This window comes from Apodemus sylvaticus, chromosome 10 (genome assembly GCF_947179515.1).
Source record: "Apodemus sylvaticus chromosome 10, mApoSyl1.1, whole genome shotgun sequence".
NCBI classification, from domain to species: domain Eukaryota; kingdom Metazoa; phylum Chordata; class Mammalia; order Rodentia; family Muridae; genus Apodemus; species Apodemus sylvaticus.
In genome coordinates, this window is record NC_067481.1 from 37,546,896 (window position 1) to 37,564,721 (window position 17,826).

At 38.6% G+C, this 17,826-nt stretch overlaps 1 protein-coding gene across 5 annotated transcripts in view; it reads left to right on the top strand.

The window, feature by feature from the left end:
* The window catches only part of Brip1 (BRCA1 interacting helicase 1), a 145,222-nt gene extending 129,459 nt beyond the window's left edge, over positions 1-15,763 (top strand). For all 5 annotated transcript variants that reach the window (XM_052195126.1, XM_052195130.1, XM_052195128.1 and 2 more), the window contains 2 exons: positions 167-493; positions 7,777-15,763. In XM_052195126.1, the coding sequence (XP_052051086.1) occupies positions 167-493; positions 7,777-8,402 (953 nt within the window). In that variant the 3' untranslated portion in view covers positions 8,403-15,763. The remainder of the gene's footprint in view (positions 1-166; positions 494-7,776) is intronic.
* Positions 15,764-17,826: the final 2,063 nt, after the last annotated feature.

Consider the following 17,826-nt stretch of genomic DNA (forward strand, 5'->3'; position numbering starts at 1 on the left):
TTCATAACTCATGTGCATGAAAAATATCATATTAAAAGATTGGAAACTATTCCATGTGTTGAAATGTTAATTAGTTTGCTTCATTAGAAAAGGTAAAGTTAATCTTTACTACATGAATATTTTGGTAACTGAGTAACGAGTTTCCCCCTTGGACCTGCTGTTTCAGGACTTTCTAAATGGGTAAGACAGCAGATTCAGCACCACTCAAGCTTTGCAAGTGCCCTGGAGTCCCTGACTGAGTTCTCCAGAAGACACCAGAAAGTTACTAATAGATCCAAAAAAGACGAAAAATGTACAAAAGACAATGAGCCTACTCTGGAAGTGGCCTGTTTGGAGGATAGCACTATTACAAGTGTGTCAGAAGCAAGTCATCAATTGCCAGAAAACTCTACAGAAGAAGAAGAAAAAGTGTGTGTCCAGGAGCTGCAGTATCCCCAGATGACTGCTAAAAATGCCTCGGTACCAAGTCATGGTGTTTCCAGAAGGAAGAAAAGTACGTTGAATTCTGCCCATTTATAGTAGACAGAAAATTTTTTATTATGTAACAGAAAATGATAATGATTTAGGCACACATTACTTTCCTGAAATATATTTGGTTTATGACATGAAGTGTTCACAGAACAATACTAGGTTTGCTTAAATGAGAACAGATCTTTGTTAGGATGCCAAAGTGTATTTTGTGGTTTCCATTGGCTTTGCCACTTATCTAGCAAGATTGTGAATGCCACTTAACCCTTTAAGTTATAATAGAAAAGTGAATAACCCACCTACTTGTCCCTCTGAGCAGGACTGTAAAAACCTCAAATAATTAATAAAATCATAGCATTGTAAAATACTCTACAAATGGTAGGCAGTATAAAAGGCTTTCTAAAAATTGAGCTAAACTAGTATCATAGCACATACCTGTTATTCCAATAATCTCAACGTGTTGGAGGCTGAGGTAAGAGAACCAGGAATTCTAGGCCAGGGCTGGAGAGATGGCTTAGCAGATATGCTTGCGTATTATCCCTAAAATCTAGAAAGAAGGAATCTACACTTGCAAGCTGTCCTATGAGCTCCACATGCATGCCTCCAACACCATATACACAAGAAATAAATGTAAAACTTTAGGTAGAAGTAACAGTAATACAAAAAATATTCAATTTTAAGAAGAAACAGAATTCAAGCTCAGCCAGCTTTAGCTGCAGCAAGCCTCCATAACTGAAAGGTCCCATTTATAATTGCCCCATGTCTGAACTGAGATGTGAGTCATTTGTTCTAAATGATAAAAAATAATGTTAAGAGAACACAAATGCCAGCTCAGGCTACTATACCCAGCAAAACTCTCAATTAACATAGATGGAGAAACAAAGACAAATTTACACAATATCTTTCCACATATCCAGTCCTACAAACGATAATAGATGAAGAACTCCAACACAAGGAAGGAAACTACACCCTAGAAAAAGCAAGAAAGTAATCTTCTTCCAACAAACCCAAAAGAAGAGTCACATAAACATAATTCCACCTCTAATAACAAAAATATCACTTTTCCTTAATATTTCTTAACATCAGTAGACTCAATTCCCCAATAAAAAGACATAGACTAACAGACTGGATACGTAAAACAGGACCCAGCATTTTGCTGCATATAGTAAATGCACCTCAGTGACAAAGACAGACACTACCTCAGAGTAAAAGGCTAGAAAACAATTTTTCAAGCAAATGGTCCCAAGAAACAAGCTGGAGTAGCCATTCTAATATCAAATAAAATTGACTTTCAACCAGAAGTTATCAAAAAAAATAAGGAAGGACACTTCGTACTCATTAAAGGAAAAATCTACCAAGATGAGCTCTCAATTCTGAACATTTATGCTCCAAATGCAAGGGTACCAACATTCATAAAAAAAACTTTACTAAAGCTCAAAGCACACATTGCACCTCACATAATAATACTGGGAGACTTCAACACCCCATTCTCAGCAATGGACAGATCATGGAAACAAACTAAACAGAGACACAGTGAAACTAACAGAAGTTATGAACCAAATGGATTTAACAGATATCTATAGAACTTTTCATCCTAAAACAAAAGAACATACCTTCTTCTCAGTACCTCATTATACCTTCTCCAAAATTGATCATATAATTGGTCACAAAACAGGCCTCAACACATACAAGAAAATTGAAATAATCCCATGCATCCTATCAGATCATGTCCTAAGGCTGGTCTTCAATAACAATAAAAACAATGGAAAGCCCACATACACATGGAAACTGGACAATGTTCTACTCAATGATAACGTGGTCAAAGAAGAAATAGAAAAAAATTAAAGATTTTTTAGAATTTCATGAAAATGAAGGCACATCATGCCAAAACTTATGGAACACAATGAAAACAGGGCTAAGAGGAAAACTCATCATAGCTCTAAGTGCCTACAAAAAGAAACAAGAGAGCATATACTAGCAGCTTAACAGAACATCTAAAAGCTCTAGAACAAAAAGAAACAAATATAGCCAAGAACAGTAGGAAATAATCAAACTCAGGGCTAAAATCAACCAAGTAGAAACAAAAAGAACTATACAAAGAATCAACAAAACCAGGAACTGGTTCTTTGAGAAAATTAACAAAATAGATAAACCCTTAGCCAGATTAACCAGAGGGCACAGAGATAGTATCCAAATTAATAAGATCAGAACTGAAAAGGGAGACATAACAACAGAAACAGAGGAAATTCAAAAAAAAAATCATCAGATCCTACTACAAAAGCCTATACTCAACAAAACTGGAAAATCTTTATGAAATGGACAATTTTCTGGACATATACCAGGTACCAAAGTTAAATCAGGATCGAATAAACCATCTAAACAATCCCATAACCCTCTAAAGAAATAGCATCAGTCATTAAAAGTCTCTCAACCAAAAAAAAAAAAAAAAAAAAAAAAAAAGCCCAGGACCAGATGGTTTTAGTGCAGAATTCTATCAGACCTTCAAAGAAGACCTAATGCCAATTCTCTTCAAACTATTCCACAAAATAGAAACAGAAGGATCACTCCCCAATTCGTTCTATAAAGCCACAATTATGCTTATACCTAAACCACACAAAGACCCAACAAAGAAAGAGAACTTCAGACCAATTTCCCTTATGAATATCAAAAATACTCAATAAAATTCTCAGATACCAAATTCAAAAACACATCAAAACACTCATCCATCATGATCAAGTAGGCTTTATTCCAGGAATGCAAGGATGGTTCAATATACAGAAATCCATCAAAGCAATCCACTATATAAACAAACTCAAAAAAAACCACAAGATCGTCTCATTAGATGCTGAGAAAGCATTTGGCAAAATTCAGCACCCCTTCATGGTTGAAGTCTTGGAAAGATCTTGATCCTTGAAAGATCAGGCCCATACATAGTAAAAGCAATATACAGTAAACCAGTAGCCAACATCAAACTAAATGGAAAGAAACTTGAAGCAATCCCACTACAACCAGGGACTAGACAAGGCTCCCCACTCTATCCCTACCTGTTCAATATAGTACTTGAAGCCCTAGCCAGAGCAATTAGATAACAAAAGGAGGTCAAAGGTATATAAACTGGAAAGGAAGAAGTCAAAACATCACTATTTACAGATGATATGATAGTATACTTTAGGACCCCAAAAAATTCCACCAGAGAACTCCTATAGCTGATAAACAAGTTCAACAAAGTGGCTGGATATAAAATTAAATCAGTGGCCTTCCTCTTCTCAAAGGATAAACAGGCTGATAAAGAAATAGGGAAATAACTCCCTTCACAGTAGTCACAAATAATATCATGTTGGTGTGACTCTAAGCAAGTGAAAGAGCTGTATGACAAGAACTTCAGGTCTCTGAAGAAAAGAAATCGAAGATCTCAGGAGATGGAAAGATCTCCCATGCTCATGGATTGGCAGGATCAATATAGTAAAAATGACCATCTTGCCGAAAGCAATCTACAGATTCAATGCAATCCCCATCAAAATTCCAACACAATCCTTTATAGAGTTAGAGCAATTTGTAAATTCATCTGTAATAACAAAACCCCAGGATAGTGTTATGGATGGCTCTGTGCTGCTTGCTCTCCCAGGAGAGCCTGTCTGGAATGAGGAATAAGTCACATACTCAGGTGGCTTCTTGTGAACTAATTCTCTAATGAATAAAGGAGCCAATCACTGGGCAAGTACGCAGGACATCTGGGTTGGCAAGAGGAAGAGAGGAAGCAGGAGAGAGTTACTTCTTTTAGAACCTGGACAGCAGACAGGTAAGATGTAGCAGTGAGAGTTTCCAAGTATGGCAGATCCACAAGGTTCTGCCCCCAGAGGATTTAATAAGGCTTACAAGATTAGGCTTTAGTTGTTGCACCCAGAGATTGAGTTACCATTGTTTCTGAACTAAGTTTGTGTTGCATTTTCCTTCACGCTGTGGCTCATCTGGGTTCAAGAGAGAAAGGTATGGCAACCTAGCATGGGTTTGCCTGAGGTGCTCCACAAAGGCTGTTGGGGATTTGAAGCACAGGGTTGGCATGGTAGCAATCCATCACTGGAAACCTAGGGAGCTGGGTGGAGACATTTCAGGAGCTCCAGGCCAGTGAATCTTCAGTGCATGGCTGGCCAGACCACCAGGGCAGAAAGTTAGAGGCACAAGTGCAGGAATGTGCCAGTTCAACTTTTAATATTTGATCAAACAGGATAGTGAAAACTATTCTCAACAATAAAAGAACTTCTGATGGAATCACCATCCCTGGCCTCAAGCTATACTACAGAGCAGTTGTGATAAAACCTGCATGGTATTGGTACAGGGACAGGCAGGTAGATCTATGGAAAAGAATTGAAGACCCAGAAATGAACCCAGACACCTATGGTCACTTGATCTTTGCCAAAGGAGCTAAAACCATACAGTGATAAAAGGCAGCATTTTCAACAAATGGTGCTGGTTCAACTGGCAATTAGCATGTAGAAGAATGCAAATCGATCCATTCTTATTCCCTTCTACTAAGCTCAAGTCCAAGTGGATAAAGGACCTCCACATAAAACCAGATACACTGAAACTTATATAAGAGAAAGTGGAGAAGAGCCTTGAATACGTGGACACAGGGGAAAAGTTGCTGAACAGAGCACCAATGGCTTATGCTCTAAGATCAAAAATTGACAAATGGGAACTCATAAAATTGCAAAGCTTCTGTAAGGCAAAAGACACAGTCAATAGGAAAAAACGGCAACCAACAGATTGGGAAAAGATCTTTACCAATCCTACATATGACCGAGGGCTAATATCCAATATATACAAAGAACTCAAGAAATTAGACTTCAGACAATCAAATAACCCTATTTAAAAATGGAGAACAGAGCTAAACAAAATTCTCAACTGAGGAAACTCAAATATTTGAGAAGCACCTAAAGAAATGTTCAACATCCCTAGTCATCAGGGAAATGCAAATCAAAACAACTCTGAGATTCCACTTCACACCAGTTAAAATGGCTAAGATCAAAAACTCAGGTGACAGCAGATGCTGACAAGGATGTGGAAAAAGTGGAACAGTCCTTCGTTGTTGGGATTGCAAGCTGGTACAACCACTTTGGAAATCAGTTTGGTTGTTCCTCAGAAAATTGGACATAGTATTACTTCAGGACCCAGCTATACCACTCCTGGGCAAATAACCAAAAGATGCTCCAATATATAACAAGGACACATGTTCCACTATATTCATAGCAGCCTTATTTATAATAGCCAGAAGCTGGAAAGAACCCAGATATCCTTCAACAGAGGAATGGATACAGAAAATGTGGTACCTTTACACAATGGAATACTACTCAGCTTTTAAGAACAATGAATTCATGAAATTCTTAGGCAAATGGATGGACCTAGAAAATATCATCTTGAGTGAGGTAACCCAATCACAAAAGAACACACATGGTATGCACTCACTGATAAGTGGATATTAGCCCAAAAGCTCGGAATACCCAAGATACAATTCACAGACCACATGAAGCTCAAGAATAAGGAAAATCAAAGTGGGTGCTTCAGTCCTTCTTAGAAGGGGTAGCAAAATACTCACGGGAGCAAATACGGAGACAAAGTGTGGAGCAGAGACTGAAGGAAAGGGCATCCAGAGACTGCCCCACCTGGAGACCCATCTCATATATAGTCACCAAACCCAGACACTACTGTAGATGCCAAGAAGTGCATGCTGACAGGAGCCTGATACAACTCTCTTCTGAGCAGCTCTGCCAGAGCCTGACATATACAGAGGAGGATGCTTGCAGCCAATCATTGAACTGATCACAGGGTCCCCAATGGAGGAGTTAGAGAAAGGACTAAAGGAGCTGAAGGGGTTTGCAACCTCATAGGAAGAACAACAATATCAACCAACCAGAGTTTCCAGGGTCTAAACCACCAAGGAATACACATGGAGGAACCCATGGCTCCCGTCATATATGTAGCAGAGGATGGCCTTGTTGGGCATCAATGGGAGAAGAGGCCCTTGGTCCCGTGAAGGCTCGATAGCCCAGGGTAGAGGAATACAAGGGTGGGGAGGTGAGATTAGGTAGGTGGATGGGGACACACCTCATAGAAGCAGGAAGAGGGGGGATGGGATAGGGTATTTCTGGGGGGCAAATTGGGAAAGAGGATAACATTTGAAATGTAAATAAATAAAATATCCAATAAAAATGCAAAAAAGGAAAAATAATGTTATACAGTATTAGAAATCATGGTCCATATCAGGGATTGGTGAACCCTGACCATCCTGTTGGCTTGTGTTATATTTGATGTTTAATGCAACTATTCATTTACTTTTACATAATACAAAAAAAGCCTAATAAAGTAATTGTATTTTAATTCCAGAATAACCTACTTTAATAGTTGAAGCAGACATAATATGGACCACAAAATCTAAAGTATTTGCTATCCTGTAACAGAAAAAAAAATAATCAAAACCTTCCCGATTCTGGTGACTGGATGTAATTTTAATTTGTATATCAGTGTAGATTAACCTACCTATTCAAGTAATCTGTGCTGTGTGCCTTTAAATAAGTGTCGGAGTGACTTCGAGGCTGTCAACAGTGGTAATCAGGAAACCTAGGGTCCTCTTGTGGTTTTACATGCTGACCACCAGCTCTATAATTTGACAAATAGCATACAGTTTCACAAATATCATTGTCCTTATTTTTTAACTTAGAAGGTTAGCCTTGGGCAGGTTTTCTTGGTCACTAATTTCCCTTTTCTCTTTCCCCTTTTGGTGCTGGGGTCTGGCACATGCTAAGGCATTAGTCTACACTGAAGGGCTTTCCCAGGCAGGGCCTGTTCATCTTTCCCTGGCTCATCTTCCTCTTCCTCCTTATCCTTTCTCCTCTTGTGTAGCATTGTGGTCTCCATTGTGTTTATATTGTCATTTGTAAATAGCGTTATAACTCAGGACAGAAAATACTGGAGATCCACTGTTCTCTTCAGGGTTAACATTCTCTCCTTTGAATTCTAAGATGAAAGTGGTGGTAGGTATTGAACTATTGCTATCAAGAAATATTTTTAATAAAAAACATTTTGGGCCTGGCGATGGTGGGGCATGCCTTTAATCCCAGCACTTGGGAGGATGGGACGGGTGGATCTCTATGAGTTCAAGGCCAGCCTTTTCCACAAAGCAAGTTCCAGGATGGCCAGGGCTACATAGTGAGCCTGTCTCAAACAAAAATGAAATAAAATAAATACTTTAAAATAATAGTTACTGTTACCTAGCAGCATGGAGTTGACAGTTTAATTTTTTTGTATTCTTAGGTGATCCAGGACTAAGAAAAGAGTCTGTTCGGACAATGAAAACAGGAAAAAATGAGATTTCCCGATCTTCAAGCCCAACTTTTGGAAAACAAACAGAGCCAGTCAACTGGCCTATCTTTAATTCTCTAAGACGGCATTTCACTAGTAAAGGAAAAAATCGCACACCTGTACTTAAGTCATCAGAGAACCATGCCTCTGGTTCTTCCACTTTCAGTCAAACCACTTTGCCACTCACAGGTAAAGGTGTGTCCTCAAATGAAACAGCAGACACATCTTTGGCACCTTGCCCTCAGTCAGAAGTCATAATTTCACCAGTGAAGGTTGTTGCTACTCCTGCTAAGGACCATTCCAGACAGATGTTCTGCTCTGAGAAAGGCCTGCTCCCGGATACTGACTTGTCTCCAGGAACTGAAGAAGCCAAGTGTTCTGGCTCAAGTAAAGCTGTTGAAACAGAAGGAGACGACGACGACGACTCTGCGTGCTTCACACCTGAACTTTTTGATCCTGTCGATACTGATGACGAAGCAAACAGTGAACTAGTTAAAACTGATAGATCCAGTAATAATTCAGATTGCTTTCCAGCTGAAGAGCTTTTTGAAACTGTAACTGGATTTGGGCAGAAATGAAAGTCGAAGGTTGCACAGACATGTAGTTGAATGGAGTCACACCAGTGGAAGAGAGCAGAGCTGACAACTTGTGTAATTGAATTAGATCTGGGGAAACTCATGAGTAGACTTGAGGGCCTGTAAGCAGTGGGGGGTCTCCCCTGGTGTTAGGTGATGCTGGCAGGCTTTTGTTAAGCCTTGTTGTGTAAATAATGATTTGTATACTGGGTAAATGTTATAATTTTAATTCTTTTGTATATTTTTTATTTGAATTCATTATCAGATTTTAAGTGTTATTTCAGAAATACAAGTTTTATTCTAGAATTTTAAGTAATCTATACAAAGTACTTTCCTGTAATATTTAGTATTCCTGGGACACTTCCAGTCTCACACAATTACTCATATTTTGAAGTTCACTTAATGTGTTTTCCTACTGATACACAAAGATTAATCTCAGTTAAATCTACAGGCTATGTTTTTTAAAAATCATAATTTGTCTCCAAAAATTTGCTGTTTCATTAACCTTCCTTAGATCAGGTGTAGAGCACACAGCTGCTATCCCAGCACAAGGAAGACAGGTTTATGGCCAGCCGGGCCTGTGGAATGAAACCCTATTTTAAAGTCAAAAGGAAAAAAATGTTTAAAATTAGTTTACTAGAAAAATTAAAGGAAAGAACATGCATATTTAATTGAAATTGGATTTTATTTTTGTTTGCTAAGACTAAAATATCAGAAACAAAATAATATGCTGTTACAGAATATCATTTGGAATATTCCAAATATCAGTTTTAATTATTTCACTTTACTGTCCTCATAGAAAGTGATGTGCCTCAACTTCTGACCTCTATACACAAATAAATAAATAATACACAGATCCTAGCAGTACCAAAGACATACTGTACTGGCTGGTTTTGTGTGTCAACTTGACACAAGCTGGAGTTATCACTGAGAAAGGAGCCTCCCTTGAGGAAATGCCTCCATGAGATCCAGCTGAAAGGCATTTTCTCAATTAGTGATCAAAGGTGGGAGGGCCCATTGTGGGTGGAGCCATCCCTGGGCTTGGGTTCTATAAGAAAGTAAGCTGAGCAAGCCAGGAGAAGCAAGCCAGTAAGTAACATCCCCCCATGGCCTCTGCATCAGCTCCTGCTTCCTGACCTGCTTGAGTCCTAGCTTCTTTGGTGATGAACAGCAACATGAAAGTGTAAGCTGAATAAACCCTTTCCTCCCTAACTTGCTTCTCGGTCCTGATGTTTGTACAGGAATAGAAACCCTGACTAAGACACATACATTCTAGTATAAAGTTTTAATTCTATAACTATTAAGACAGAAAACTTGCTGGGTGGTGGTGGCCTGTGCCTTTAATCCCAGCACTTGGGAGGCAGAGGCAGGCAGATCTCTATGAGTTCCAGGCCAGTCTGGTCTACATAGTAAGTTCTAAGACAGCCAGGGCTACACAGAGAAACTCTGTCTTGAAAAACCAAAAAAGAAAAAACATTTGTTATGTATGTTTAATAAATAAGTAAATGTTGCTTACACACACACACACACACACACACATTTAAAACAGACCCTGAAATAATGATCCCTTAAAGAACAAGAATCTACTGTGAATTTTGAGTGTTTTAGAGAGTGAAACAATGTCTGATCAAAAATGTTTATAAAAGATAGTCATTTCTGACATTCCAAAACTACACTGATTCCTGCCCCTCCCAAAAGAATGGACGTTTAGACTTTTTATGATTTGAATTGAGTGTGGTGTGTGTGTGTGTAAATGTAATTTTTATTCTTCTGTTGTAATTGTTGTCTTGGAGGCTTAAAGCCTTCGGCTGCTATCCTAAGCCTAGTTGTGGAAGTGTTTAGCTTCCGTACGATCTTATCTAGGCCTAGAATGTTTTCAGCCTCTGAGACTTACTGCTGAATAAGCTCACCCTTCCTAGTTCTTTCTGAGCTCTGACTGGCTGGTTCAACTGAGCTGTTCTGGCTCAAACTCCTCTCCAAGCTGATTTAATCAGGCTTCTCTCTCCCAGTCTCTCCTCAATTGCTCTACTTGGCCTCATATTAACTTTAGCAATATGTTCTAATCTTCTGGCTCCTCATTTTCTAGCTCATTCTATCTTCACCTGTGTCTAGCTTGTTCTTTCTTCAACCTGTCTCTAAAACTCTCCTGGTAAAATTGCCTGGCTGCGTCTTCCTCTCCGTCCTGCTCTGGTGAGTCGTTTTCCCTTTCTTCTCTCATGAGAGTTCTTCATATCCTATTCTGTCAAATTTTTCTCTGATTCATAACTTTGCCACTCAGTTAGACATCACTTTCAAACATGGATGTTTCCTTTTACAAACTAACTTTTATTATTTACGACTAAAGGTGTATGCTAAGTCCATGCCTGTATTCCAGCCAGAGGAATTAAAGGTGTGTACTGAGGGCTGAGCCATGCCAGAACTAAAAATAGGGCTTTTCAGTAAATAACACAATCTCAGTGTTCAAATGTGATTAAATGCCCTAGAACATGTGTGTCTATGTAGCTGGAGATCAAGCCCAGGGCTTTGTATGCTAAGCATGGGGTCTAGCTTTAAGCTGTCTCCAGACTGAACTGAAATTTTGTAAGCTGTTCAACTACTCTTCATAGTTTATTATTAAGTCAAAGTTCCCAGTAATTATATTTCTATGTTCATTTGAGTAAGTATGAACGTGTTTGCTTTCATTTTAATGGCATTTAGATTTGATACATGAAATTTGAATTAACAGCTTACCAAGTAAGGGACCTATATTTATGTGGATTTAGAAGGTGATTTCTACATTGTTTTGAAAAAGAGAAACCATTTTTCCTGTTATGAATCTTAAATCTTAGATAGGGGTAGTAGTCTGGTCCTGGAACAAATTTGTGGTAGAAGAGGAAACACCACCTCTGTTCCTGGTTGTACCTCTGACTTGCTATTTATATTGCAGTACCATGCCTTTCATGGAATTGGTTTCATTTATAAAATACAGACTTTAATACTAAAGGTGCAAATCTCTTTAGGCAATTTAAAGAAAATCTGTTGGTGTTTTTTTTCTGAGTCAGTTTTTATTCCAAAATATTCACAATAAAGCATATCATGTGGAAGAGGTCAGATGATCTATCTACATTCTGGGAACATAAGTATGTGCAGTGACTTAGGAAGCTGAGTATTTTAACTGATAGAATTTAAACTTCTTTTATATCTTTGGAGTTAACACACACACACACACACACACACCTCTTTTTATTGTTTGGTCGGGGGCTTTGGCTTTGGTTTTGAGATTGGGTTTCACATATTCCACTCTGGCCTTGAATTCTCAGTCCTCCAGCGTTCACCTCCCAGCCTTGCTGCGTTACACCCAGCTTGAAATTGCCTTTAGAAGAATCATTACACTACATGAAAACATCAAGCAAATCGTTTTACAGTCAGGCACCCAACTTAATCACAAGCACCATTAGTCTTAGTTTGTGTTTTATTGCTAGAACTAACATCATAGCCACAGGAACTCCTATAAAGGACAACATTTAATTGGGGCTGGCTTACAGGTTCAGAGGTTTACTACACTATCATGGTAGGAAGCATGGCAGCATGCAGACAGACATGGTGCTGGAAGAGTTGAGAGATCTACATCTTGATCCACAGGCAACCAAAGGAGACTACCACAGGGGCATAACTTGAGAATAGGGGACCTCAAAGCCCACCCCCACAGTGGCTCACTTCCTCAAGAATAGTGCCACTCCCTATGGGCTAAACATTCAAACATGTGAGTCTATTTCTATTCAAACCACCGTGCCATTTTTTCCCTACATTGTTTTTTTTTTCCAAAAGCTAATACTCTCTTCATATTACTAAATAGTTCTCAGAGATGTCCCACAAGTTCTCAGTATTTCAAAAATGTTTAAATACAATAGATCAAGAAGTCTCCTCATATCGTCATTCTGAACAAGGTAATCATCCAAACAACAAACTACTGGCCTTTTGAGAATAGAAGATAGATCATTTTCACTAGTGATAAAAAGATACTTTTTGACTTAAAATTGAAATATAGAAGTCCCTTAAGGAAACAGGAGAGATGGCTCAACAGTTAAGAACACTGACTGTTCTTCAGTGAGGTCCTGGGTTCAATTCCCAGCACCTACATGGCTGCTCACAACTATCTGTGACTCCTGTTCCAGGGGTTCTGACACACAAACATGTATGCAGGCAAAACGCCAATGTACATAAAAGAAACAAGAAAGGCATATAAAAGCATACCTAGCATGTGGCCAGTCACAGTCATTACTGAGGTCACCCAGGCCTCTGTAGTGCACCCTGGCTTCTATGATGCCTTTCCTAACTATGGGCAGATCAACTGGCAATAAAGATCTGTTAGAGACCAAAGGGAAAGTCTTTGACTGGTTTATTTTTCAAACTTGAAATATGTAGTAGAAATTATAGTTTGTCTTAAATGTTTAATACATGTGAAGTGGTTATTTAGCATTGCCTTTATGCCAAGATTGAAAGTATGGCTATGCACGTAGCTATGCACCGTGAACTACTAGTTAGAGAATGGCCTTTGTTCATGAAAGGTAGAATTTAAAGAGTAGATTGATAACTCAATAGCTGAAGAATCACCTAAAGCTTTCTCAAATTATGTAGACCTCTTACCTATACTCCTACTGTTCATTTTATTGTTATGTGCTTTGAAATTGGGTACTGTTTCTGTGTTTACCTAAAGCTTTATTTCTCTTCTTTTGATCTTTATTTTCAATGCATTAATTATTTAAAAGGAGCCATTTCCACATCTTTTTCTAAAATAGCTTTGCCATGTTTTCTACTTATAATAAAACACATTCAAAGTATTTAATCTTTCAGGATTTCTTACAAATATCTCTGCAAAGTGCTTGCTGTGACTGGAAGGCCTAGCTGTGGTGGCTATCAGAAGATAATGGTGTGATTTTTATGTTGTATTGCCACACAACTCTCTTTAATCTTGGCTTTCTCGGTGAGCTACACAGAAATTTGGCTTTTATGAATTTTTGGTAGTCTCGGGTATCTGCATAGGGAAAAGCACTGATATCTTTTGCAAAGAAGTATGTATAATGAAATACTAAGCCCATATCAGACAGTGCATGCTAAAATCTTCTTGTGAAATATCCATACTATGAAACATCACAGAAAGGGTATTTAGGACAGAAGTGACTAGCCCTATGATCTGCTAGACTTAAATGTTTTAATTTTACTTTTTAAAATTTTTTATTTATTTATATTTTTTGTAGTTTTTTAAGAGTGTTTATTTGTGTAATATCCCTGGTTGTCCTGGACTTGCTTTGTAGACAAGGCTGGCCTCAAACTCACAGAACTCTGTCTGCCTCTGCCTCTGCCTCTGCCTCTGCCTCTGCCTCTGCCTCTGCCTCTGCCTCTGCCTCTGCCTCTGCCTCTGCCTCTGCCTCTGCCTCTGCCTCTGCCTCTGCCTCTGCCTCTGCCTCTGCCTCTGCCTCTGCCTCTGCCTCTCATGGGATTACAGACTTGCCATGTCTTTTTTTTTTTTTTTGAAGAGTTGTTTATTAAGGTTTCATGTGATAACACTCTTAGTAGCCTGGCTTGCTGTCTCATTTTGGAGCTTTGTGTATAATATCAATGGGATTTGAGCTATTAGATGATCTGATTGATAAGGCCACTATTTAGTAACTCAATGCTGTTGGAGCAGGATTAATATAGTAAAAATGGCCAGCTTGCCAAAAGCAATATATAGATTCAATGCAATCCCCATCAAAATCCCAACTCAATTCTTCATAGAGTTAGAAAGAGCAAATCTCAAATTCATCAGGAATAACAAAAACAAAACAAAACAAAACAAAAAAACAGGATAGCTAAAACTATTCTCAACAGTAAAAGCACTTGGGAGGCAGAGGCAGGTGGATCTCTGAGTTCGAAGCCAACTTGGTCTACATAGTTCAAGGACAGTCAGGGCTACCCAGAGAAACCTTGTCTCAAAAACAACAACAACAACAACAAATAAAAAAACAGTAAAAGAACTTCTGGGGGAATCAGTATCCTGGACCTCAAGCAGTACTACAGAGCAATAGTGTTAAAAACTTCATGGTAGTAGTACAGTGACAGGCAGGTAGATCAATGGAATAGAACTGAAGACCCAGAAATGAACTCATCCACCTATGGTCAATTGATCTTTGACAAAGGAGCTACAACCATCCAGTGGAAAAAAGATAGCCTTTTCAACATGGTGATGGTTCAACTGGTTACTAGCATGCAGAAGAATGCAAATCGATCCATTCTTAAAGTGGATAAAGGACCTCCACATAAAACCAGACATGCTGAAACTAATAGAAAAGAAATCAGGGAAGAGCCTTGAGCACATGGGCACAGGGGAAAATTTCCTGAGTAGAACAGCAATAGTTTATGCTCTAAGATCAAGAATTGACAAATGGGACCTCATAAAATTATGAAGTTTCTGTAAGGCAAAGGACACTGTCAATAGGACAAAACAGCAACCAACAAATTGGGAAAAGATCTTTACCAACCCTACATCCAACAGAGGGCTAATATCCAATATATACAAAGAACTCAAGAAGTTAGACTCCAGAGAGCCACAAATAACCCTATTAAAAAAATGAGATACAGAGCTAAACAAAGAATTTTCACCTGAGGAATATCGAATGGCTGAGAAGCACCTAAAAAAATGTTCAACATCCTTAGTCATCAGGGAAATGCAAATCCTCTGGGCATATACCCAGAAGATTCCCCAGCATATAAGGACACATACTCCACTATGTTCATAGCAGCCCTATTTATAATAGCCAGAGCTGGAAAAAAACCTAGATGTCCCTCAACAGAGGAATGGAATAGATCCAAATAACCCATCTTAAAACAAATTCCACTTGGTTTCATTGCATTAGAAAGAAAAAATATATAAAATTTGCTTTTTCCAGATATTAATAATTGAAAATCTAACAGACATAATGACTAGAGGAATATTTTTAACAATAATTTTTAGCACATTTATTTATTTATTTATTTAGACATGATATCACTAACTTGTTCTTAGGCTTGAACACGATCTTCTTGTCTCAGCCTCCCAAGTGCTGAGATCGCAGGTGTGCACCGTTTTCAGAGCTGTGTGTAGCTCGGTGGTAGAGTCCATGCTGAGTATGTGTGAAGCCCCAGGTTCAGTCTCCACGGTGAAAAACAGTAAAAGTTATGTGTCTAGATACAGACAGACAGACATGGGTGCTGGAACTAGAACTTGGATTCTGTGGAAGAGCAGCCAGTGCTTTTAGCCACTAAGCCATCTCTCCAGCCCAAGATTTTGTTCATTATTGTTGTCAACGTTTTTGTTTTCCCTAATGTTATATTTGCTAACTAAATAAATTGAAAGGAGCATTTTCTTCTATTGTTTTATTGTTTTGTAGTTTTGGACATGGTCTCATGCAGCTCAGGCTGGCTTTGAGTTTGATATATGGCTGAAACTGGTCTTGAACACCTGAGCTGCCGCAGCTCTGCACCAAGCGCAGGAGTGATAGGCATGTGTTGCCACACCCAGCTTGAGTGGAACATCTAGTAATAATGCATTGCTTGGCCCTCAGGTGGGCTTACTTCATTTAGCTGCCTTCTGGATTCTTAACTTTCTTTATCCTAAATTCTTTTCCTAACTTTTAATTCTCCCATGCTTTCTCAAGTCATATTACTAGACCTTTATCTCTTTAATGTGGGCCACAATTTTCTTTATGGATGAAATGTAAATTTATCAAATTTAAATATAAAAGAATGAATGCTGGGTTCTTGCAATTTTGTTGGAGATATGCAGCATTAGTCTGATGTACTCTAATTCTAAAATATGAATTGGATTTAATTGATTAGCTGTGATATCAGGCTTTTGGTAAAAGCCTTGCATCCCATTACTACCCTGCAACAAATTAATTTTTCTTGTTTACTTACATCCAAAGAAAGAATTTATTGTTTGTCATATTTTGTATATTTATATATTTAAAATATGTGATATGCAATTTATTATTTAATTTATAATATACAATTAATTGTCCTACATAATGTGACTCTTCTCCTAAAATAAGAATAGCTTTAGGCCAGATAGTGGTGGTACCTTTAATCCCAGCACTCAGGAAGCAGACGCAGGCTGTTCTCTATGAGTTTGAAGCCAGTCTGATCTACAGAGTGAGTTCCAGGACAGTCAGAGTTACAAAGAGAAATTCTGCCTTGAAAAACAAAAACAAAAAGTAGCTTTCCATCTGACTACCATGGATCCATCCACTCATGCATCTGACATACTTTGAGAGTCTACTTTGCATCTAGAGCTGTGCTGCACACAGGCTATCAAAGCTGTCTCCACCAGGAGTTTACATTGTAGTTCACACAGAAATAAACATGGTGAAGGCCGCACTGGGACATGGCATAGAACACTGTTTTGTTGAGTGTGGGCATATATCAGTGTGTGTATTAAGATTATGCTAGATCTGTAGACACATTTTTTAGCAGAGGAAACATCTTAACACATTTTCTATTTTTGTTACTTTTGCTATATGTTTTATTTGTGTGTGTGGAATCAGGAGTGCAGAGAGTTTCAAGGCCAACTTACAGGAGTTAGTGCTAGCTTTCTACCATGTGGGTCCTGGGATCAAACTTGGGTTGTCAGACTTGGCAACAAGTGCCTTCACCTACTGAGCCATCTCACCAGCCCTTAACTTATTTCCCATAGTTTTTAAATTGAATACAGTGCTTACAGTCTTGCAGTATGTTCTTGAATCCAATACAAGATGCACTGTTCTTCCTGATTCTGCCTTCAGGTCTTGTAGGCCCTCTCCAGGAAGTTTTGGTGTAACTTACGAATGGGAAAGCAGGAGAATGACTAGCAGCAGATGTAGAGCCCTTCCCCAGGAGCTGCTGAGCAGTGAGGGCCCCAATACTGTAGAATTTTCATGACCTTGCCTTGTTTGGTTACCTCAACAGCCTGCCAGAGCCAGTAACACACGTGATACTTTATCATATTAAACATGAGGTAACCAAGGCCCAGAGAGACTTCATGCTTAGACCAAAGTCAGATCACAGCAATGCCCTAAATTGTTTTTAATGTAGTTTACCTCCTGTTGACTTTCTCAAACCACTGTTGGGGGAAAAACTATAACTGCAGATAACCAAAAAGTGAAAGAGCTGATATGTTAATTATAAGGACACAGTCACATTCTTTGCAATGGCATATAGCCGTAAGTTATTGTGACAAGCAATAAATTGTTATTAATAAATGTTAGTGATATTGTGTCTGCCTGTTTTACTGCTACCGCGATAGGGTTATCTTCTGATAATTAGCAAACATCTACAACACTTTAACAAATTACTGTGGAGTACAAAGGTACCTGCTTATATTGCTAACTGATTAAGAGCCTGAGGGGGAAAAAAGCAAAAACAAAACAAAAACACTTGAACCCTAGAGTTAAGG